At 42.5% G+C, this 25,215-nt stretch overlaps 1 protein-coding gene across 2 annotated transcripts in view; it reads right to left on the reverse strand.

The window, feature by feature from the left end:
* Nucleotides 1–21,798: 21,798 nt before the first annotated feature.
* The window catches only part of tek (TEK tyrosine kinase, endothelial), a 213,710-nt gene continuing 210,293 nt past the window's right edge, over nt 21,799–25,215 (reverse strand). For both annotated transcript variants that reach the window (XM_073048693.1, XM_073048692.1), the window contains one exon: nt 21,799–22,510. In XM_073048693.1, the coding sequence (XP_072904794.1) occupies nt 22,436–22,510 (75 nt within the window). In that variant the 3' untranslated portion in view covers nt 21,799–22,435. The remainder of the gene's footprint in view (nt 22,511–25,215) is intronic.

Raw genomic sequence — 25,215 nt, forward strand, 5'->3', positions numbered from 1 at the left:
ATACTTTGCTGCAGTATTTACTATGGAAAAGGATCTTGGCGATTGTAGGGATGACTTGCAGCGGACTGAAAAGTTTGAGCATATAGATATTAAGGAAGAGGATGTGCTGGAGCTTTTGGAAATGCATCAAGATGGATAAGTCACCGGAACCAGATGAGATACCCCAGGCTACTGTTGGAAGCCAGGGAGCAGATTGCTGAGCCTCTGGCGATGATCTTTGCATCATCAATGGGGACGGGAGAGGTTCTGGAAGATTGGAGGGTTGCGGATGTTGTTCCCTTATTCAAGAAAGGGAGTAGGGATAGCCCAGGAAATTATAGACTAGTGAATCTTCAGTGGTTGGTAAGTTAATGGAGAAGATCCTGAGAGGCAGGATCTATGAACATTTGGAGAGGCATAATATGATTAGGAATAGTCAGCAAGGCTTTGTCAAAGGCAAGTTGTGCCTTACGAGTCATCTTGGGGTTGATGCTAACTTGTGATTAGGCAATGCAAATGAGGTACAGTGGAGGCAGGGAAATATCACTGGGGCGCAGAGGCGAAACTGCTCTCTGAAAACATAATGTGTATCAGGGAAAATTTACACATTCGTACAGTAAAATTTATGATGGTATAATGATGAAATTTGTAATTTTGTGAAGTAAGTAATCATACAACTCTTTGTTGTACTCTTTTTATAAACAGAGGCATAGATCAAATGGACAGCAAGAGATGTTTTCCCAGGATGGGAATGACTAATATGAGGGAGCATAATTTTAAGGTGGTTTGAGGAAAGTAGGGAAGTATGTGGCGGGTCAGAGGTCAGTTCTTTATGCGAGAGAGTGATCACCCTGCCAAGGTGGTGGTAGAGGCAGATACATTAGGGACATTTAAGAAACTGTCGGATAGGCACACGGACGATAGAAAAATGTAGAACTATGTAGGAGGAAAGGGTGAGATTGATCTTTAGAGTAGGTTAGAAGTTCATGGGCCTGTACTGTGCAGTAATGCTCTATGTTCAACTACACCAAGTATGCTTAAACACGGTTTTCAAGTGTCAGTCGAGAGACATGAGCCTCATAATAGGGTTGTTGCTTAGTAAGCTACAATGGGAACGCTGCACTGTTGGAAGTGCCTTCTTTTGGGTCACACTTTAATGAGTCTCGCTGTCTCTGTTTGCTCCCTTCCCTGCTCTTGATCTCCCAGTCGACCTTGCACTTTATTTGTTTACCTGCATAACACTTTCTCCACAGGTGCTACACGGTATGCTGTGTCTCGCATCCTGTTTTCTTTTGACTACCGCTATGTATTTGTGTACGGCATGATTAGTTTAAAGAGATTAGCTTTATCTGTCACATTAACATTGAAACATACAAAGTGCATACAGTACATTGAAATGCATCGTTTTACATCAACAACTAACATATTCCGAGGATGAGCTGGAATTAGCCCACGAGTGTTGCTGTGCTTCCAGTGCCAACTTAGTATGCCCACAACTCACTAACCTATCCAGTACATCTTTGGAAGGTGGGAGGAAACCCACACAGTCATGGGTAGAACATACAGACTCCTTAAAGATGGCAGCGGGAATTGAACCTGGATCGATGGCACTGTAAAGTACTTTGTGAACGACTGCAGTACCGTACCACCCACTACATTACCATTCCGACCACTCCATGGACATACTGTGCCTAGATGGAATACAAACAAGTTTTTTCACTGAAAATTTTCCTCTCACTTTATTCTGGCTTCTGCACCTTTCCTTTCCAGACCTGATGAAGGGTCTTTGCATGAAACAGCGACTGTTTATTTCCCTCTGACCTGCCAAGCTCCTCCAGCAATCTCTGTGTGTTGTCCTTGTCACTGTTTCTTGGCATACATGATAATAAAAAAAGATTGTCTAAAATCTTTCCTAATGTTGATAGTTATTGTGATAGATGTAAAACTGAGAGAGCTACAGGGACACACATGTTTTGGTCTTGTTCTACACTGGAACAATTTTGGAAGTCAGTTTTTTCTACAATTTCTAAAGCAAAATTAATTTACAGCCTAACAAATTAACTGTGATTTTTGGAATAATTCCTCAAAATATCCACGATATTTCTTTGTCTGACCAACATGTTATTGCATTTGTTACATTGATAGCTAGGAGGGCCATTCTGTTGAAGTGGAAGGATACGTTGGCTCCCACTCTGTCACAATGGTTCTCTCAAGTGATGATATGTCTTAGTTCGGAGAAAATTAGAAGTCGAACCTTCAAACCTATGTTTGATTTTGAGAAAAGATGGGGCTCATTTGCTTGTTACTACCATTTGAGTTAATTGATAGATTTCCTCCATGATCTAATTGTAAATTTTGGTATAATTTTTTTTGTTGGCGGTTTGATGTTTATCTTTAGAAGCTTTTTGTATGACGCACGGCTCCGGGGTTGAACACCTGAAGGGTTCTTTTTTTTTCTCACTTTGCTTTGCTTTAGTAGGGTTTTTTTTTTCTTTTCTTTTCTTTTTTTTGTGTCACCATATTTTTCAATCTTTAAAACAATGTTTTTTTCCCTTTGAGACATTGAAAGTGTTACCTACTTCAATGTACTCTTGTTACTTTGGATAATAATAATAAAGATTTGAAATGTAAAAGCTTGTGTTACCGATGTTCCTCAACTGGGTCTAAAAGATCTTTCAAAGGAGACTAGGACAGGCATCCCTGGTTTCCTGGACAGTATTTACACCACCATCAACATAAATGAAGACTTATTGTCATTATTCATCATGCTCTTTAGTGAAACATGCTATGTGAAAGTTATATGCTGAATTATGAAAATGTGAAATTTAAAACATGGGAGGACATTCCGTCATGTTCATTCTGGCCAAGAGTAGAGTTTGGGATCGCTCTAGGGTGAGGATTTGTAGTTTCAGTTTATTGTTTTTCCTCTGTAAGCAACAGAACCACATCAACACATTTCAATTCTATGGCATTATACGTAGTTAAGGAGCTTGAAAGATTAGTTAGAAACTATAGCACACACTGCTTTGCTGCTGTTAAGAGCTTGGCGTACTTATTATTGATTAAGATACGGTGTGGAATGGGCTTTTCCAGCCATTCAACTAATTTAACCCTGGCCTAATCACGGGACAATTTACAACGACCAATTAACCTACCAACCAGTATGGCTTTGGAATGTGGGAGGAAACAGGAGCATCCAGAGGAAACCCATGTGGACACAGTGAGAACAAACAAACTTCTTACAGGCAGCAGCAGGAACTGAACCCAGGTTGCTGGTACTATAAAGCGTTGTGCTAACCACTACACTACCGTGCCGCCTACCCTACCGTATTCAGGCCTTGTGATTCCTCCACAGTCAGAAATGCTGGATTCATTAATATATCTCCTTACTTTGACCATCAGACCATAAGATATAGGAGCAGAATTAGGCCATTTGGCCCATCATGTCTGCCCCACTATTTCATCATGGCCAATCCATTTCCCCCCTGAGCCCCAATTTCCTGCCGTTTCCCCGTATCCCATCATGCCCTAATCAATCCAGAACCTATCAATCTCTACCTTAAATATACCCAAACACTTGGCCTCCATAGCCGTCTGTGGTAATGAATTCCACAGATTCACCACTCTGGCTAAAGAAATTCCTCCTCATCTCTGTTATAATGGACGTCCTTCTATTCTGAGGTTGCATCCTCTGGTCTTGGTTATTGTATCACTTTCTTGCTCCTTATTGTCAATGTCTGGCTCATCCCTTCCAATGAAACCCAAACAAATTAACCATTCAAACTTTGTATACATGTTCTATCTCCATAATCAGTGCACGATTTTTGGCCTGTCCTCCTCTGCCTTTTGGCATCTGTAGAAAATAATGCGGCTTTCCATGTTTATTAGGGCAGCTCTGTAGCCAAGCAGTTAGCGTGATGCTATTACAGCTCAGGATTATGGAGTGCATAGGTTTCCACCGGGTGCTCTGGTTTCCTCTCACAGTCCAAATACGTACCAGTTAGTAGGTTAATTGGGCATTATAAATAGTCCTGTGATTAGGTTATGGCTAAACAGGGGGTTGTCGGGGGTTACTGGGTGGCATGACCTGAACGGCCGGAAAGACTGAAGCAAGTTAATGGATCTGATGGTCTGCATCTTGAGATCTCAAAGTGGCTATAGACATGGGCTTATTTGTTGTAATCTACCGAAATCTGGAGTAGTTCCCAGAGAATGCTATACCACTATATAAGAAAGGACAGAGATAGAAAGCATGAAACTAAAGGCCAGTTGGCCTACTATCTGTTATTAGGGAAAGTTACCAAGGAATTATTATCAGGATATTAAAATTAAATTAAAACTCACACAGTCAACATAGTTTTATGAAAGATAAGCAAAAATTGGTCAGGTCCTTTGAGACTGTTATAAACTGAGTGGACTAAGGGGAACCCATAATATTGGGGCACCATGCAGTTTGGGCTTCAGAGTTCATACTTTAATTCCCAGGTCCTCTGTGAGCAAGCTTTTATATTCCTTCCCATGTGAGCTTGGGTTTCCTCCAGGTGCTCTGGTTTCCTCCCACAATCCAAAGATGTACCATTAGTTAATTGGTCATTGTAAATTGTCCTGTGATTAGGCTAGGGTTAAATCGGTATCTGGGCAGCACAGCTTGAAGGGCCAGAGGAGCATGTTCTGCACCATATCTCTAAATAAATCAATGGTATATGTGAGGTTCTAAGACATTATATGAATTCCTATGTTGATTGTATTCTTGGCTAATTCATTCACTTTTGATACATGCATTTAGAGTTTTGCCTTTAAATTTGGTCTTTTAACATTTTTCACAGCATTCTAAAGTGGGGGGGGGGGGGAGAGACAGAAGTCTTGGTATATATTGGCAGCAATGACATAGGTAGGAAAAGGGAGGAGGTCCTGAAGAGAGATTTAAAGGAGGTAGATAGAAAGCTGAGAAACAGGACCTCCTGGGTCTGGATTGCTGCCTTTGCCATGCGCCAGTGAGGATAAGCAGATGAACTTGTGGCTGAGGAACTGGTGCAGGGGGCAAGGTTTCAGGTTTTTCCATCATTGGGATATTTTCTGGGGAAGGTATAGAAACATAGAAAACTTACAGCACAATACAGGCCCTTCAGCCCACAAAACTGTGCCAAACATGTCCTTACCCTAGAAATTACCTAGACTTACCCATAACCCTCTATTTTTCTAAGCACCATGTACCTATCCAGGATTCTCTTAAAAGGCCCAATTGTTTCCGCCTCTACCATTGCCACTGGCAGCCCATTCCATGCTCTCACCACACTCTGCGTAAATAAAACTTACCCCTGACATCTCCTCTGTACCTACTTCCAAGCACCTTAAAACTATGCCGTCTTGTGCTAGCCATTTCAGCCATGGGAAAAACCCTCTGACTATCCACACAATCAATGCCTCTCATCATCTTGTACATCTCTATCAGGTCACCTCTCATCCTCTGCCACTCCAAGGAGAAAAGGCCGAGTTCACTCAACCTATTCTCATAAGGCATGCTCCCCAATCCAGGCAACATCCTTGTGAGTCTCCTCTGCACCCTTTCTATGGCTTCCACGTCCTTCCTGTAGTGAGGCGACCAGAATTGAGCACAGTACTCCAAGTGGGGTCTGACCAGGGTGCTATATAGCTGCAACATTACCTCTCGGCTCTGAAACTCAATCCCACAGTTGATGAACCAAAGAGTCAACCTGCGCATCACCTTTGAGTGTCCCAAGATCCCTCTGATCCAACACACTGCCAAGTATCTTACCATTAATGCTATATTCTGCCATCATATTTGACCTACCAAAATGAACCACTTCACACTTATCTGGGTTGAACTCCACCTGCCACTTCTCAGCCCAGTTTTGCATCCCGCTGTAACCTCTGACAGCCCTCCACACTATCCACAACACCCCCAATCTTTGTGTCATCAGCAAGTTTACTAACCCATCCCTCCACTTCCTCATTCAGGTCATTTATAAAAATCGTGAAGAGTAAGGGTCCCAGAACAGATCCCTGAGGCACACCACTGGTCACCGACCTCCATGCAGGATATGACCCGCCTACAACCACTCCTTGCTTTCTGTGGGCAAGTCAGTTCTGGATCCACAAAGCAATGTCCCCTTAGATCCCATGCCTCCTTACTTTTTCAATAAGCCTTGCATAAGGTAACTTATCAAATGCCTTGCTAAAATCCATATACACTACATCTATGGCTCTACCTTCATCAATGTGTTTAGTCATATCCTCAAAAAATTCAATCAGGTTTGTAAGGCATGACCTGTTTTTGACAAAGCCATGCTAACTATTCCTAATCATATTATGCCTCTCCAAATGTTCATAAATCCTGTCTCTCAGGATCTTCTCCATCAACTTACCAACCACTGAAGTAAGACTCGCTGGTCTATAAGTTCCTGGACTATCTCTACTCCCTTTCTTGAATAAGGGAACAACATCTGCAACCCTCCAATCCTCCAGAATATCTCCCGTCCACATTGATGATGCAAAAATCATCGCCAGAGGCTCAGCAATCTCCTCCTTTGCTTTGCACAGTAGCCTGGGGTACATCCCTTCTGGTCCCAGTGACTTACTCAACTTGATGCTTTCCAAAAATTCTAGCACATCCTCTTCTTTAATATCTACATGCTCAAGCTTTTCAGTCCACTGCAAGTCATCTCTACAATCATCAAGATCCTTTTCCGTAGTGAATATTGAAGTAAAGTATTCATTAAGTACCTCTGCTATCTCCGGTTCCATACACACTTTTCCACTGTCACACTTGATTGGTCCTATTCTCCCATGTCTTATCCTCTTGCTCTTCACATACTTGTAGAATGCCTTGGGAGTTTCCTTAATCCTGTCCCCCAAGGCCCTCTCATGGCCCCTTCTGGTTCTCCTAATTTAATTTTTTTTTTACTTGTCACATTTGTCTCATTAGAGACTATCTTTATTCTAACTTCATTTTAAACTCAGCAACAACTGAATACAAAGTTCAATTAACTCATTTTCAAAGCTTTCTTTGCAGTCATACAGTGGAGCAAGTGGATTTGTTCTAAATGACTCAATTTCAATGATGACGCTTTTGTTTAAAACGAGGTCCACAATAACCACATGTTCCAACTTTTGTCTCTTTATCCAAGTTTATGTACACCTTAGGATGCTCACGAGCTTCACCATTGCCATCATATGAAACCACTCTGTCTGTTACTTCAGTTATTGGTCCCTCAGCAATTAAGTCAATGGCAAAATTTTCATTTACTTTTTGTCAACCAATAAATCTGATTATTTTATGATCATCCTCGTCATAAACCTGTCAGGTGTGTGTTACTCGCTCCACTGCCTACAAGATGGTGGCCGGACGGCTGCTGACCAGCCTCACACCTGCACCCGGGCTGCCGATGAGCAGCCTTGTGCTCGAACACAGAACCACTGAGGACCAGACCAGGTGACCCACCATGGCCGCCATATTGAATCCCTAATTTCATTCTTAAGCTCCTTCCTGCTAGCCTTATAATCTTCTAGATCTCTATCATTCCCTAGTTTTTTGAACCTTTTGTAAGCTCTTCTTTTCTTCTTGACTAGATTTTCAACAGCCTTTGTACACCATGGTTCCTGTACCCTACCATAACTTCCCTGTCTCATTGGAAAGTATCTACACAGAACCCTGCGCAAATATCCCCTGAACATTTGCCACATTTCTTCCATATGTTTCCCTGAGAACATCTGTTTCCAACTTATGCTTCCAAGTTCCTGCCTGATAGCCTCATATTTCTCCTTACTCCAATTAAACCTTTCCCTAACTTGTCTGTTCCTATGGTAAAGGATATAGAATTGTGATCACTATCTCCAAAATGCTCTCCCACTGAGAGACCTGACTCCTGACTAGGTTCATTTCCCAATACCAGATCAAGTACAGCCTCTCCTTTTGTAGGCATATCTACATTTGTGTCAAGAAACCTTCTTGAACACACCTAACAAACTCCACCCCATCTAAACCCCTTGCTCTAGGGAGATGCCAATCAATATTTGGGAAATTAAAATCTCCCACCACTACAGAGTTATTGACCCCTTCCTATTCCTAACTTCCACCCGCAGAGAATCCATAGATAACCCCTCCCTGACTTCCTCCTTTTCTGCAGCCATGACGCTATCTCTGATCAACAGTGCCACGCCCCACCTCTTTTGCCTCCCTCCCTGTCCTTTCTGAAACACCTAAAGCTTGGTACTTGAAGTAGCCATTCCTGCCCCTGCCTCATCCAAGTCTCTGTAATGGCCACAACATCATAGCTCCAAGTGGTGATCCACACTCTAAGCTCATCCGCTTTGTTCATAATACTCCTTGCATTAAAATAGACACATCTCCAAACATCGGTCTGAACGTGTCCTTGCCTATCCTCCCTCTCGCACTGCCTCCAAGCTTTCCCTGATTGCGAGCCAAACGCCCTTCCTCCATCTTCAATTCAGTTCCCACCCCCCAGGAATTCTAGTTGAAACTCTCCCCAATAGCCTTTGCAATCCTCCCCGCCAGGATATCGGTCCCCCTGGGATTCAAGTGCAACCCGTCCTTTTTGTACAGGTTACACCTGCTGCAAAAGAGGTCTCAATAATCCAGAAATCTGAATCCCTGCCCCCTGCTCCAATCCCTCAGCCACACATTTATCCTCCACCTCACTCGATTCCTATTCTCACTGTCACGTGGCACAGGTAGTAATCCAGAGATTACTACCTTTGAGGTCCTGCTTCTCAACTTCCTTCCTAACTCCCTGTAGTCTGCTTTCAGGACCTTCTCCCTTTTCCTGCCTATGTCGTTGGTGCCAATATGTACCATGACCTCTGGCTGTTCTCCTTCCCACTTCAGGATATAGACAATAGACAATAGGTGCAGGAGTAGGCCATTCGGCCCTTTGAGCCTGCACCGCCATTCAGTATGATCATGGCTGATCATCCAACTCAGAACCCTGTACCTGCTTTCTCTCCATACCCCCTGATCCCTTGAGCCACAAGGGCCATATCTAACTTCCTCTTAAATATAGCCAATGAACCAGCCTCAACTGTTTCCCGTGGCAGAGAATTCCGCAGATTCACCACTCTCTGTGTGAAGAAGTTTTTCCTCATCTCGGTCCAGAAGGCTTCCCCTTTATCCTTAAACTGTGACCCCTCGTTCTGGACTTCCCCAACATCGGAAACAATCTTCCTGCATCTAGCCTGTCCAATCCCTTTAGAATTTTATATGTTTCAATAAGATCCCCCCTCAATCTTCTAAATTCGTGGACATGATCAGAAACACCCCAGACCTTGGCACTTGGGAGGCAAACTACTATCTGCATTTCTTTCCTGCATCCACAGAATTGCCTGTCTGAACCCCTAACTATAGAGTTCCCTATCACTGCCATCCTCTTCCTTTCCCTACCCTTCTGAGCCACAGGGCCAGACTCTTGCCAGAGGTACGGCCATGGTTGCTTCCCCCAGGTAAGCTGTCCCCCCAGCAGTACTCAGGCAGGAGTACTTATTGTTAAGGGGGACAGCCACTGGGGTACTCTCTAGCATCTGCCTCTTGCCCTTCCCTTTCCTGACTGTTACCCACTTATCTGTCTCATGAGGCCCCATAGTGATTACTCGCCTATAGCTCCTCTCTATCACCTCCTCACTCTCCCTGACCAGACGAAGGTCATCGAGCTACATCTCCAGTTCCCTAACCCAGTCACAAAGGAGCTACAGCTCGATGCATCTGGTGCAGGTGTGCCATCTGGTTGGCTGGGAGACTCCAGAGCTTCCCACATCTGACACCCAGTACAGAAAACCGGCCTCACACACACACTTCCTATCTGTATTCTACACAAGTAACGTACCTCGCCTTGACCTGTTAACGCCGAAGCCCCACTGAGCCAAAGCCTTCCTACTCTGTCTCCCTCTGCTCTGTCACCCGCTCCTCTAATGCCTGCTCTCTAAGGTGTCTCCTTTTTAAACTCTTCTCGTTGTTCTCACTGGCTGACATCCATGCGCTCGCGCATTCGTGCCTCTATCAAACCACTGAAGAAATAACCTATGCAAAAGAAATGGGTTACACTTGAACCCGAGGGAGGTCCTTGTGGGCAGGTTTGCAAGAGCCGTAGGGGAGGTACTTTAAACTAATTTGGCAGGGGATGGACAACTGAGTGATAGGGCTGAAGTAGGGGCATTTGGTATACAAGCAGAGGCAGTGTGTCATGAGACTGTCAGGAAGGTCAATAGATAATAGGGCAGAAGTGCAGTTAGTGGATGAATTGTGGTACAACAGGGTCAAAATGGAAAAGGGTGATGAATACAGGACTGACGGTGTTATATTTGAATGTCTGTAATATTCAGAATAAGGTAGATAATCTTGTAGTGCAGTTTGAAATTGGCAAATATGACATTGTAGTCTTCACTGAGTCATGGCTGAAAGAAGATTACACGAGCGGTGATTGATAAGTTCATGGCCTAAAGTAGAAGGAGTCAAATTTAGAAAACCTGGCACATTTATTTCTCAACATAGTCCCCTTCTACATTTACACACTTAGTCCAGCAGTCATGGAGCATACGGATCCCTTCGTTGTAGAAGTCGGCGTCCTGGACCTCCAGAAGTGGTCCACAGTGGGGGTGATTGATAAGTTCATGTCCTAAGGTAGAAGGAGATGAGTTATTAACTTCAAACATTCTGCATTATCACTCAAAGAGTTGTACTGCATGTGCATGTAACGGGAGCTGTATAACTCATCTCCTTCTACCTTAGGCCACAAGATGCTCTTGTTACATGCACGTGCAGTTCAACTCTTTGAGTGATAATGCAGAAGACAGAGTGGATGTGGAGTGGATGTTTCTTACAGTGGGGTGTCTAGGTTCAGAGTGCACAACCTCAGAATAGAGGGATGTCCATTTAGAATGGAGATGAGGAGGGATTTCTTTAGCAAGAGGGAGTTGAATCTGTGGAATTCATTGCCACAGGTGGCTGTGGAGGGCAGGTCTTTTGGTGTATTTAAGGTGGAGTCATGGTATGAAGGATTACTTGGAAAAGGCAGGAGAATGAGGTTGGGAGGGAAATGGATCAGCCATGTTAAAATGGCAGAGCAGGCTTGATGGGTCAAATGGCCTAATTCTGCTCCTGTCCTATAGTCTTACGGTTTAAAGGAAAATGTGAAAAAAACTGGAGTGGCTTGTGTTCGTTCAACATAAATGGTCAATGCAAAAACGATGAGATGAATGCAGTAAAATGAGCAGAGAAAGTAAACAAAAGTAAAGGAGCCTGTCACAGGTGGAGGCTCCCAATTAGCACCATGGGAAATGTGAGGCAGAGGGGTGCAAAGGGGATGAGCAATATGTTGATTTAAATGTACCTTGAACTGATCTAGTAGAAGCTCCAAGACAAAGTCTCCCTCGCATTGACACAAGATACAGAGTGCTTTACAAAAGACAATGATATTAATGAATATGTAGAAAAGTGCATAACATTTTCAAAAGTATTTCAGATTAATTCCAGAACTGGGGATGCTTGTCTAAATAAATGTTATTAAAATTAGTGGCAACTAGGTTAAAAAAAAAACCAAATACTCTTACCTGCCCCTCCACCCATCTTGGTATCGTCTGCAAACTTGGCCCCAAAACCATCAATTCTGTCATCCAATTATTGATATGTAACAGGAAAAGAGACATTTCCAACAGCGACCCTTGTGGAACACCAGTTGCCACTTACAGCCAACCAGAAAAGGCCACTATGGTGGGGTGAATCTCAAATAATGGTGAGTTCAAGTTGGAGTACAAAAACAAGAGTGTGATTAGTGACATGTGGTCTTCCCAAACCCTTCCCCTCAATGTCAGCACAACAAATGTGCAGGTCCTCGGCTTCTGGAACAGGCAGTACACTTGCTCCTGTTTACATCAACAGTGCTGAGGCTGAGCACGTTGAGAGTTTTGAGAAACCAGGAGTGAACAGCAATACCCTGTCCTGGTCGAACCACATTGACGCCATGGTGAAGAAAGCTTACCAGCTTCACAATTTTTCATGAGGCTAAAGAAAATTGACCCTCCAATTTTTATCGTTGCACCATTGAAAGCATCCAATGTGGATGTATGACCACAGGACACAGCAAAGAGCTATGAGCCCAACTCAGCACGTCACCTTGCACCTTCTTGTCTACCTGAACTGCATGTTCTCTGTAATGGCCTCAATATTGACTATTGCAATGAACTGATCTATATGGGTCAGGTTTTTCCACTGTACCTTGATACATATGACAATAGAAAATCAATTTGCCCTATGTATGGAAAAAGTTTCTCATCAAATGCCCATTAAATCTTTCCCCTCTCACCTTAAACCTATGCCCAGTAGTCCTAGATTCCTCTGACGTGGAGGGAAAAAAAACTGTGATTATCCGCTTTATCTACGCCCTCATTATAAACCTCCAGAAGGTTACCCTGTCAGTTGCCTTTGCTCCAGGAAGAACAACCTCAGCCTATCCAGTCTCTCCATAGAATTCTAAACTTCCTGCTCTGGCAACAACTTTTCTTGCATCTCTTTAGCTTAATCACAAGTATGATTACCAGAACTGTTCTGTGCATTCTTACCAGATATAACATTACATCCAACACTTGTATGTGATGAAGGAAAGCCTGCCATGTGACTTCTTCACCACATTGCCTATCTGTGTGCTACTTTCAAGAACTATGTGATTGTATCCAAAAGTTTCCCTCTGTTCTTCCAGTCCTTATCATTGACTGTGCAAGAACTGTCCCGGTTAAACTTACCAAAATGCATCAGCTTGCATCTGTCTCCTTGGCTGTTCTTTTGCCCACTTTCCCAATTGACGTAGGTCATTTTGCCAACTTGTTCTCCAACTTTTGTGATTTTTGGATGTCTTCTACTAAACATTACTCTTTCCCATTCTAATAGGAACAGCTTTCTTTTGCATTTGACCTTTTAGATAAGGGAGCATTTGTTATGGTTTGTTCTTAATAAAGACAAACTTGGCACAGGTAAAAATGCCATTAAATTTTTATTTGGACCTTCAAGCCCGACCCAAGTGTGTGTGTGTGACCAGCTCCCTAGCGTCACTTCCGGTTCTGGGTGAACTGCCTGCATTGCAGACTGGGAACTGCAGTTCTTTTGTAGAGTAATATAATTGGTGGAAATGTACTTAATTCAGAACCACTGACATTGAGTTGGGGTTTCACTAAGAGGTTAGTTTGACATCGCTATATAAAGGACTGTTACTGCACTTGGTGTTCAGTAAATGTTGTTACGGTTTTCTTAAACTTAAAACGCCTCACTTTGTTTTATCTGTGAAAATCGATATTGGTGACCCCAATGTTCTAGGATGATTTCCAGTGACTGAAGATGTTAGCTAATGCAGTTGCTTTGAAAGTGCTGGAGTTCTGGGAGCAAAATGCCATTTCTTGGTTTGTACAAGCCGAGGCCCAATTTGCACTGCAAGAAATCATGGCGGACCACACCAAATTCTACTATGTGGCTCAGTAATTCTACGGCTGTTAGAGCAGTGAGTCTACTAGAACACCCATCTGAACACGATAAATACTGATCGCTGAAAACAGACTTTTGGAGTTTGAGCGTGCCGAACAGTTGCTCTCCATGCCTGGCCTTAGTGATACTAAGCCATTGGAGCTAATAGACCACATCCTGTATCTCCTGGGATATCACCATCCTTGTTTTATTTTTAAAGAACTCTTCATGCAGCAAATGCCTGATCCAGTTCAGACAGCCATTGCTAATGCACCTGTGAAGGACTATAGGAAGCTTGCTAAAATGGCTAATAGCCTACACACAATTGGGCAGTGGTACATAATTCCTCCTCCTTTCTCTACCTCAATAAGCCTGGTCAGCAAGACCCCCAATATAAAGATACCTATGGCTGTGGAACAGATGATGCAAGGCCTGTGGTTTTTACCACGCTCACTTAGGTACAAACACTAGGAAGTGCCGACCGCTTTGCAGCTTCAGAGTGCCAGAGGGCAAAAATTTACCGTCATGTCCAGCCACCATTGGCACCTTTTGAGATCTCTGAGTGATGGATTGACCATGATAATGTGGACCTTGTTTATCCTCTTCCTGCGGTTTCATGCACCTCCTTACCATGGTGAACCGTACCACCAGGTGACCTGCGATCGTCTCTTTATCATCACTAATGGCTGCACACATGGCTCAAGCATTCATCAGCACCTGTTTGCGCAGTTTGGAACCCCAGCTGATATTTCCTCTGACCATGGTCCCCAATTCATATCAGACCTCTAGGCTGCAATGCCCAGAACCTTGACATTAACCTACATCACACCACGGAGTATCACCCACAGTCTATGCCCTATGCGAGCGGTTTCACTGCTCCTTAACAGCTGCCCTGACCAATGAGTGTTAGCATGATTATCTCTTGTGGGTCCTGCTGGGGTTCAAAATAGCTCCAAAATAGGACCTACAGTTGTCTGTGGCTAAGTTTATATATGGACAGCCACTAAGAGTACCAGGTGACACCACGACCGCCTGGTCAGCCTCTCAACAGTGTTCCACCCTTCCCAGTAAATCCAATTCCTTTTCACCTGTTTCCACCTCCCATCATGATGTACATCACTCTTGGTTCCTGTTGATCTACATTCCGCCTCATTTATTTTCATCCATCATGATGCACACCTACATCCCTTTAGGCCCCCCCATAAGATGGCCCGTTCCACATTTTGGAAAAGGGAGAAAAGACTTATCTCTTATTATAGATAAGAGGGATAAAACTGAACATATTTTGGTAGACGGCCTTAAAACGGCCCACCAAGATTTGGAAAATTCCATTCCCATGCCTCTGGCATCATGACATGATCATGAGCGTGCCAGCACGACTGGATGAGCCAGAGGCCTCTGCTGTTCCTCCAACCATGGAACATAAGACCCGAGCCAGGCAGCTCACCTGAGTGCCAGACAGGCTCACAACACCAGTTTTAGTGAATTCTGTGGGGCGGTGCTGTTAGGGCAACATAATTGGTGGAAATGTACATAATCCACAACCACCGACATTGAGTTGGGGTTTCACTTTAATTGGCTGGTCTGATATGATGATGTAATTACATAAAGGACTTGGTGTTCAGTTTTTGGTGTTGTTTTGGCTTTCTTAAACTTAAAATGCCCCACTTTGTTTTATTTGCAAAAACCTACACTTGATTATGTACACACACATCTTCCCCTTTTAAAGAAAACAAACATGTACTCTGTCCTTATCAACCTACAAGAAACAATAATGCTTTCCAACCAAGATATTTACAATTGTAATGAGCAAAAGCAGACCCTAATTCTCTCAGCAACTTCAATCTGTCTCTGATGTGGTTTTATTATCCTTTTTTGGTCTGCTATTTATTTCCACAGATGTCTTGATTTCATTTGCTGCATTATTATTAGTGTCTTTTTGAGAACTCTAATCAACATGTTCCTTTCTTTCACATCCTTCTGCCAAGATCCTTTCTTGTTCTTGCTATGTGACCATAATTCACTCCACGTGCCTCATAATGGAGTCCTGAACTACGTTTGTACATCCATGTGATCAGTGAGCCTTTGCACAAGTTCCAGCTGATTCTGTCTCAATTCACAGAGCTCATTCTGTTGGCTGCATATCATAGATAGCAATGCCTCCTGTTAGCTTGTGTTGAACTGGTGCTGTTGTTCTTTGGGGTCTGTGTGGTCTCCCCATCTTCTGTTTTATTTTTCCTCTTCAACTTCGGAGATGATCATAGATGTATTTTTGATTTCCAGTCTTTAAGTGGACATTGATAAGAGACAGATTTTGAACCACTCCTGCATGATGATGGAAGCAAGACTGGCAATTTCTTCATCATGATCACTCTATTCAGCACTGGCATCTTGACGGTCATGCTGGTGTAGCTGGTACGAATATCTGTGGAAAGTGGAGTTCTTGTGCTTCTCTTGCATAATCCCTCTGAAGCTCTCATGGATGCTATTACAAGTTGCCCAATTTACATCAGGTAAGCATCCGAGCCCCTCAAAGACATCTGTGTACTCTTCCATAAGCAATGTATGGTCATCTTTGGTCTGTGAAGCCACTATGAAAACTCTTTTCACCAGGTTGGGTATAAAAGGAGAGAACAACTTACACTTACTTATTTAGGTATTGGACATACTAGGTTGAATAATTCCTTGTTCAGTATTACTATGCACGATGCTGGCATCTGTATGGTGAAATCGTCAAGAAACGGTGCAGCATATATCAGTTCCTATGAAGTGCAAAGGAAACATCTTTTTGCTGAATTGAGATCTTTGGGACAGACGCAGTTTAACATGGAATGTTTATTGGAATATCACTGCCATTGTAATGTATATAACTGTGTGCTTGACTTTCTGATAAGCATTAGAGTTTTTGGATGATTATGAGGTTCTGCATACGGAGTTCAGGGAGTTAGGTGCTAAATTAAGGGAAGGACCTCCTGAGTTGCGATCTCAGGATTGCTACTGGTACCATGTGCTGGTGAGGCCAGATCTAAGAAGGTTATACAGTTTAACACATGGCTAAGAAGTTGGGAGGGAGGGAGGGCATAAGATTCTTGGATCATTGGGCTGTCTTCCAGGAAAGGAGGGACTTGTACAGAAGGGACAGCTTGCACCTGAATTGGAGTGGGGAAGATTGTTAATGCTGCATGGTGGGATTTAAGCCAGAGTTGCAAGGGGATGGGAAGCCGAGTGTGAGAACAGTTAGTGGAGAGGTTGTGGAGAGAGATGTTGGTAAGACCTCAGACAAAGTTAGGAATCAAAAGGTTGAGCATGGTGCGACTAGTGTCCAGAGCTGCAAGAAGTAACATCAGCCATGATGAAATGGTGTAACAGATGCGATGGGACAAATGGCCTAATTCTGCTCCTATATCTTATGGTCTGATGGTGAATTTAGTGAACTTCAGACAATGTGCTCCGTCGCCATGCTGGATGTTGACCTCACTTGCTTCTAGCATCTCTTCCCCATCAGAGTGAGCATCTCTCTCTCAATCACTTGCGGTATATTTACTCTCCATGTTTGGTCTTTACGATGACTTCTGACACCATATTATATTTATCCTTAACAAAGAAAACTTGACATCGTTAAAAATGCTAGCATATTTTTATTTGGATATCCCAGCCCAATCCAAGCACACGTGCGACCAGCTCCCCAACAGCATTTCCAGTTCTGGGTGAACCGCCCGCATTGCACCTTGGGAAATGCAGTTCTTTTTATTATGTACATATATAATAACACAGCTTTTGTGTTTGTGCTGGTCCTACAGAGAATCCATCCTCCTGACAGCCAGATTTAATGGGAAGGATCTCTCTCTAAATGATGGTTCTTCCTTTGTACACTTTTTTTTTTCTGTATAGGAGCAGAATTAGGCCATTTGGCCCATTGAGTCTGCTCCACCATTTCATCATGGTTGATCCAATTTTTCTCTCAGCTCCAATTTCCTGCCTTCTCCCCATACCCCTTCATGTCCTGACCAATCAAGAAACCATAAAACTCTGCCTTAAATATACATAAAGGCTTGGCCTCCATAGCTGCCTGTGGCAAAGGATTCCACAGATTCTCCTCTCTCTGGTTGAAGAAATTCCTCCTCATCTCCATTCTAAAAGGCCACCCCTCTATTCTGAGGCTGTGTCCTCTGGTTTTTGACTCTCCCACCAGAGGAAACATCCTTTCCACATGCACTCTATCGAGGCCTTTCACCATTTGATAGGTTTCAATGAGGTCTCCCCTAATTCTTTTGAACTCCAGTGAATATAGGCCCAGAGCCATCAAACGCTCTTCATATGACAAACCATTCAATCCTGGAATCATTTTTGTGATCTCCTTTGATCCCTCTCCAGTTTCAGCACATCCTTTCTAAGATAAGGAGCCTAAAACTCTTCATAACAGTCCTAGTGAGGCCTCACCACTGCTTTATAAAGTTTCAACATTACATCCATGCTTTTATATTCTAGAAATGAATGCCTACATCGCATTTGCCTTCCTCAACACAGACTCAACTGCAAACCTTTAGGGAATCCTACACAAGGACTCACAAGTCCATTTGCATCTCAGTATTTCTGTATTTTCTCTCCATTTAGAAAATAGTCAACCCTTTCATTTCTTCTGTCAAAGTGCATGACCATACATCTCCTTCCACTGTATTCCATCTGCCATTCCTTTGCCCATTCTCCTAATCTGTCTAAGTCCTTCTCTAGCCTCTCTACTTCCTCTAAGGTACCTGCCCCTCCTCTTATCTTCATATCGTCTGTAAACATTGCTACAAAGCCATCAGTTCTGTAATCCAAATCATTGACATATAATGTAAAAAGAATCGGTCTCAACGCATACCCCTGTGAACACCACTAGTCACTAGAAGCCAGCCAGAAAAGGCTCCCTTAATTCCCACTCTTTGCCTCCTGCCACTGCTTTATCCAGATGAGAATCTTCCCAGTAATATGATGGACTTGTAGTTTGTTAAGCAGCCTCATGTGTAGCACCTTGTCAAAGGCCTTCTGAAAATCCAGTTACACAACAACAACTGATTCTCCTTTGTCTTTACTGCTTATTATTTCTTCAAAGAATTTCCCCTGAGGAAACCATGCTGATGATGGCCTATTTCATCATTTCACCAGAGGAGAAATCCTCTTTGGGATGTATATATCCTGTGAGCTCCAAATTGCTTCCAGAAATTCCAGCTGTTGCTGCTCTGCCATCATCCCTGCCAGTGTTCTTATCCAATCAATTCTGACCAACTCCTGTCTCTTGCCTCTGTAATTCCCTTTATGCCTCTGTAATACTGATATATTAGACTTTAGCTTCTCCTTCTCAAATTTCAGGGTGAATTTGTTCATACTATGATCACTTTCCCTTAAGGGTTCTTTTACCTTAAGGTCACTAATCAATTCTGGTTCATTGCACAACACCCAATCCAGAATTGCTGATCCCCTAGTGGGCTCAACTCTAAAAAAAACCACCTGGTAGCCACTCTAGAAACTCCCCCTCCTGGGATCCAGCACCAACCTGATTTTCCCAGTCTACCTGCATATTGAAATCCCCAGAACTATTGTAACAGTGGCCTTTTGGCATGCACTTCTTGATCAATATGCCAAAACCCCAATCATATATTTATACAGTGAATAGTGTTTTTAGTGTGGTTTAGAGCTACCATTCATCAAAAGTGGATCCCAGTCACATAAAGAGATACGTGGACCAGTAGGTGATAGCTTGAAGCTTCAGATCTAAGGGAGGAACCAATGATCTCAGTTGTGTCAGCACTTTGCAAGCTTGTCCATCCTCTGAGCTTTCTTCAAAACCCTTTCTTCAGCAAATTCCATTCCTTTTTGAAAGTTCTGATGTTCTTTGTTTCCACCAGCCTGATAAACAGTCACTTACAAACACAACTATTCCATGTAAAAAGAAATTTCTTCCATTCCTCTGCACCTTTTTCACATGGTAGGGGTGTTAATAAAAAGAGGACATACTTTGAAGGAAGGAGTTTCAAAGGGGATGTAAGGGGTGAGTGTTTTACGCAATGTAGGCATGAATGTGTTGGGTCAATGATACTGGAGTTAGGGAAGGAGGCATTAGTGGAGGGAGGTAGAATGAAGTGGCTCGGTGAGAGGGAGAGAGAGGGAGAGGGAGAGAGAGAAAATAAAAAGCCTCAGATTTGAAGGGAATTGGCGAAGTAGTACCTGTTCTTACAGATTTCCTGACTACGCGGATTGCATCTGGCCCGGGCCTGACGTGAATGACTTTGAGGCAACTTGTTCCATACGTTCCCTTTGGGCACATGGGCCCGCAGTTTTATGAATGTGGAAAATACGTCCAATAAACCCCACACCCACCTCTGTAATGATTGAAATTTCCCTCGGCAGAGTGAGAATTTGATGCTAGGACAAAGGAACAAATTTAACCTGGGGGCCTCAGTTACAATATTAGCCTATATTACTCTTAATTTATTGGACTGATACATTTATTTTCCAGGTCTGTCACACAGCTTGCTCTTCACTTCAGCTCAAAGTGGAAAACCGATCTTTACTTTTGAAATCATAATTATTTTTCAAAATGATCTAGTACAAGTAATTAAATAGACTGGGATGAAGAAAGCACTCAGTATTTTCAGCAATGGTACATAAACTGCTGAAAATGATTTAATCTGCACTTTCATAGCACTTAATTGAATCCACTTAGGACTCTTAACTGTCAGTCCTTATTTATGTAAGTGGAATTAACGAGAGATACAGAGATTAAAATAGTAATTTGGTAGAGATGGAGAAATATTTATTTTGTACTAATATTCAGAAATTGATTGTTCTCAGAGAAGACTGCACAAAACATTGCCATGTTGTAAAAATGCTGGTACCATGATTAACAAATAATGCAAAAGATCACTGCAAACTGATACACAAAAGTAGAGAAGAGCATGTTAGTTTAGATACAGGTAAGGGCAGCATGTAACATTGCAGGTAGGTGGGAAATAATGCTTATGTGCAAAAAGTCAGAAACACAAATATTGATGCAATAATCAAAAAAGCAGATTAAAATTAATACTTTTGAGTACACGTGCAATGTTATCATTAATAACCCAGATTCACACAGTCTGTAGATAGGCCTTAAAGCTTACTGTGTCAACCATCAATCATCCATCGACACTTTGTCTTCTTACATCCCATAATTTTCCTTCCACCCACTTACCCACCAGGGGCAATTTACAGTAGGAGCCGACCAGCACATCTTTGGCATGGGGAAGAAACTGAGCACCAGAGAAACTCACTTGGTTGCATAAACTCTACACAGCAGAATTGAGCAAACACGAGGAAATCTGCAGATGCTGGAAATTCAAACAACAACACACACAAAATGCTGGCGGAACACAGCAGGCCAGGCAGCATCTATAGGGAGAAGCGCTGTCGATGTTTCGGGCCGAGACCCTTCGTCAGGACTAACTGAAAGGAAAGATCTTTCGGTTAGTCCTGACAAAGGGTCTCGGCCAGAAACGTCGACAGTGCTTCTCCCTATAGATGCTGCCTGGACAGCAGAATTGAACCGGGTTCAGTGGAGTTGCTAACTGCTGTGCAGTCTTGCTGTAACAAGAGTCAAATATTTACTGTTGTCCTGACCCAGCCATGTCAAAAGAGTGGGGATATTTTTATGCATGTTCTTTGCAATTGAAAAGGAGGGATTTTTGATCCATTAAATTAAATGAGTTCAAAATCAGAAATTCAAAAATATCAAATGGCAATTAAGCCTTTGGCCTCTATTTTAATGCTGTCCTTGAGGCACATCTCCCATTCTAGTGTAAATGCCAGGTCTGGGCTTTGCACATGGTCACCATGGAAATAATAAGGAACAATATCCCTAACAATTCTAAAGAATATTTGAGAAGTTAGCTTTGGATTGTATACTGAGATAAAACTTCGCCATTGTAATTAAAATTATGACCTTGGCAAGTCATTCCGTTTTCCAATAATTAAGATGCCTAAGAACTAATTGCCAATTACAGCAAAATTTCTCAAAAGGTAGCAGGCAGAATCAAACATTTCAGGTTTGAATCTACCTGCAACTGATCCGCCATCTTGACCACAAAGAGAAAGGTTAAATTTAATGAGTAAATGACTTCATTTGGGGTCTCCCATTGAACATAAACAATTATGTTGCATTGTCCTTCAAATAAAACATTAATCAATGTTCTCACATAGTGTAAAAGATCCTATCACAGTTTTTCACGAAAGAGTAAGAATTCTCCCCAATGCATAGCTAATTAATCACTTCAACTATAATGAAAGATAGATTGTCTATTATCGCACTATTGCTACAACACTGATTTCATTTCAGAAAATTTATTACTTTGGTTGTACAGTATTTGGAATGCTCTGAGGTTGTAGGAGCTTTTAAAATCCATTTTAATCTTCAATTTCTGTCTTCCTGATTTTCTCTCCCTTGGTCTTTAATGATGTGATGATGTGAAACATTTTGCACACTTAAGTTACCCTCATTCACTGCTGAAACTTCTCCACTAAAGTAATTGAGGATGATTTCAGATGTTTTTTTTTCCAATTCAGGGATGGTGTGTGGAATTATGAGTGGCCTATTTCTGCTTAGGAGGAAACTGTCATTATCTTCACTAACATGAAAGTTGAAGCACCTTGATTATTGGTGACGGCCTATTAATGTGGCTGTTGAAAGGTGCATAGTCAAATCACTTTCTCTGTACATCCCCAGAAGCTGCAACGGAAACTCTAGAAGCTGTGTGGCTTTTAACCAATTTTTGAAACTAATGAATTGGTAACATGACTTATGAACATACAATTATTAGTGAAACGTAAACCAGGCACTTGCTTTCAATTGCTTCCACATCAGAAATATAGTATGGTGTGGTGTAAGTAATAGTTCTGCATTTTACAATTCTTAATTAAATGCAATTTAGCATAATCTCCATGATACTTCTCCTCACAAACTGTTTATCCAGCTTCTTCAGCGGAGCAGTCGATGCCTGCGTAGGTGAACTTCTCGAAGAGAGTTGTGTTCACGTAGGTCTAATGAATGTAGAAAGACAATGAACATTGTTGATCCTGACAGACACTTTGTGAATGATAACATGTTAAAAAGCTAATTCACCTATTCTGATCCCAGGAAATCCAGTTTTAAGGAGTTCTAGATTTAATACAGATATCCAAGATTATGAGCATCTTTGGTAAAGAAAACAAGAATCAACTTCTAGTGGCAGGACAGTTGGTTGACCAGATGATGAAGATCTAAATGCAGAGGATGATGAGAATCTTTTATCATCTTGTGATGATTGCACAAGATTCATATCCATTCACACCTGTTCAGCAAAGGAAGCAGCCTATACCCGCAGGCAGCAAGTCCGTAATGTGTCATGTAAAGTTCAGTCCATGTCTCTTGGCTTAAACTAATCTGGTGGTGTCAGTGGGACCCAAAGTAGCTATGTTGTACAAACTTGTTTTCTCTGGAGAAAGAGACTGAGAAGAGATCTGATAGAGGTTTATAAGTTTATGAGAGGCATAGACTGAATAGATAGCAGTACCCTTCTCTTAGGGTTGAAATGACTAATATGAGAGAGCATATTATAAGGTCAAAGGAGACATGCAGGACAAGATTTATTACACAGAGAGTGGTGGGTGTCTGGAGTATTGTGTAGGGAGTGATATTAGAGGAGGCAAATATAATAGAGGCATTTAAGAAGCTCTTGGAAAGGCACATGAATGTGCAGGGCATGGTGGGATATAGATATTGTGCAGGCAAAGGGATTAGTTTAGTTAGGCATTTAATAAACTGTTTAATTAGTTTGGGTCACCATTGTAGGCTGAAGACCCTCTTCCTGTGGCCTGTTCCTGGTGTTGTATTGTCTATATACACCAGGCAGCAGATGTGAAAGCATCGGATTTAAAGCCAGTAAGTCCAGTAGACAGGACAGTCAAGAGCAGGACTGGGAAGGAGGAAGGTCTTATGGGCTAACTTGCATTTATTTTAATGGGAAAAAATAGCCTCACAGGTAAGGCAGGTAAATTCAGGGAATAGATTGGGCGACTTGGTAGTGTAGTGGTTAGCACAACATTTTACAGTACCAGTGAACCGGGTTCAATACCTGCCATTTCCTGTTAGGAGTTTGTATGTTCTACCCCGTGACCATGTGGGTTTCCTCTGGGTGCTCTGGTTTCCTCCCACAGTCCAAAGACAGGTTAATTGGTCATTGTAACTTGTCCTGTATTAAATTGGGGGTTGCTGGGTGGCGTGACTTGAAGGGCTGAAAGGGCCTCTTCCACGCTGTATCTCAATAAACATATGAAACTCTGATATTATGGTTATTACAGAAACATGGTTCAGGGGTGGCAGTACTGGCAGCTCAGGGTTCCAGGTGCAAATGTTAAACGTGTGACAGAGGTGGAATGGAACATCATGGCAGTATTTTGAGAGGATATTCCTCGGGGGCGGGGTTGTCCAGTCAGGCTTTGTGGATTAGAACTAAGAAGGAGGTGATCAGTTTGAAGGATTATCCCTCACTGAGCCCCAATAGTAATAAAAAGAGAAGCAAATATGTACAGAGATCACTGATAGCTGTAAGAATAATACGCCAGAAATAGCAAGTGACTTTATTAACTGGGACAAATGTAGAACTAAATGGGACAAAATTAGTTAAGGAAAACTTTCTCAAGCAATATGTAGATGGTCCGACTAGAGAGGGAGTAACACTCAGTCTCCTCTTTGGAAATGGGAGTTGAAGTCAGGATCATGGAGCACAGATACAGGCCCTTCGGCCCAATCGATCCATACTGACCATGGTCCCCGCTCTTCTAGTCTCAATTTCCTGCATGCAGCTCATAGCCCTTTCAGTCCCACGCAAGTACCTATCCAATTGGTTAAAAGACACTATTGAAATCAGTTCCTCCGGCAGCTCATCATCTTCTGCATGAAAAAGTTGCCCATCAGGCCTCCTTTAATTCTTACCCTCCTCACTCTGAATCATTGACCTACAGTTCTGGACTCCTCTGTCCCAGGGAAAAGACCATTACCATCCACCTTTCCAATGCCTCTGATAGTTTTAAATATTTCTGTAATGTTACCCTTCATTTTTTACATTCCAAGCAATAAAGTCCTAGCCCAAACAATTTTTCCCTGTAACCTGGGCCCTCGAGTCCTGGCAACATCCTCGTAAATCTTCTCTGCACTCTTTCCCATAACTGCGTTACAAAATGGTACACATACTCCAAACATGGCCTCATCAATGACTTAAGCAACTGCACCATTATAGTCATAGAGTCATAGAACACAGCAGTATAGAAACAGGCCCTTCAGTCCATCTAGTCCATGCTGATCTATTTATCTGCCAAGACCTATCGACTTGCACCTGGACCATAGCCCTCCATGCCCCACCCACCCATGTACCTATCCAAATTTCTCTTAAATGTTGAAATCAAATCCGCATCTCTGTATGACGCTTCCCCTGATAGCTCGTTCCACACTCTCACCATCCTCTGAATGAAGAAATTCCCCCTCATGTTCCCCTTAAGAATTTCACCTTTCACCCTTAATTTATGACCTCAGTTCTAGTATCTCACAACCACACTGGAACAGACTGCTTGCATTTGCCCTAGCAGTATCCCCCATAACTGTGCTTACCTTTGTCAAATCTCCCGTCATTCTTCTATACTCTAGAGAAAAGAAGTACTAACCTATTCAGCCTTTCCCTACAACTCAGGTCCTCAAGTCCTGGCAACAT

Source organism: Hemitrygon akajei, chromosome 6, assembly GCF_048418815.1.
Source record: "Hemitrygon akajei chromosome 6, sHemAka1.3, whole genome shotgun sequence".
Classification (NCBI taxonomy): domain Eukaryota; kingdom Metazoa; phylum Chordata; class Chondrichthyes; order Myliobatiformes; family Dasyatidae; genus Hemitrygon; species Hemitrygon akajei.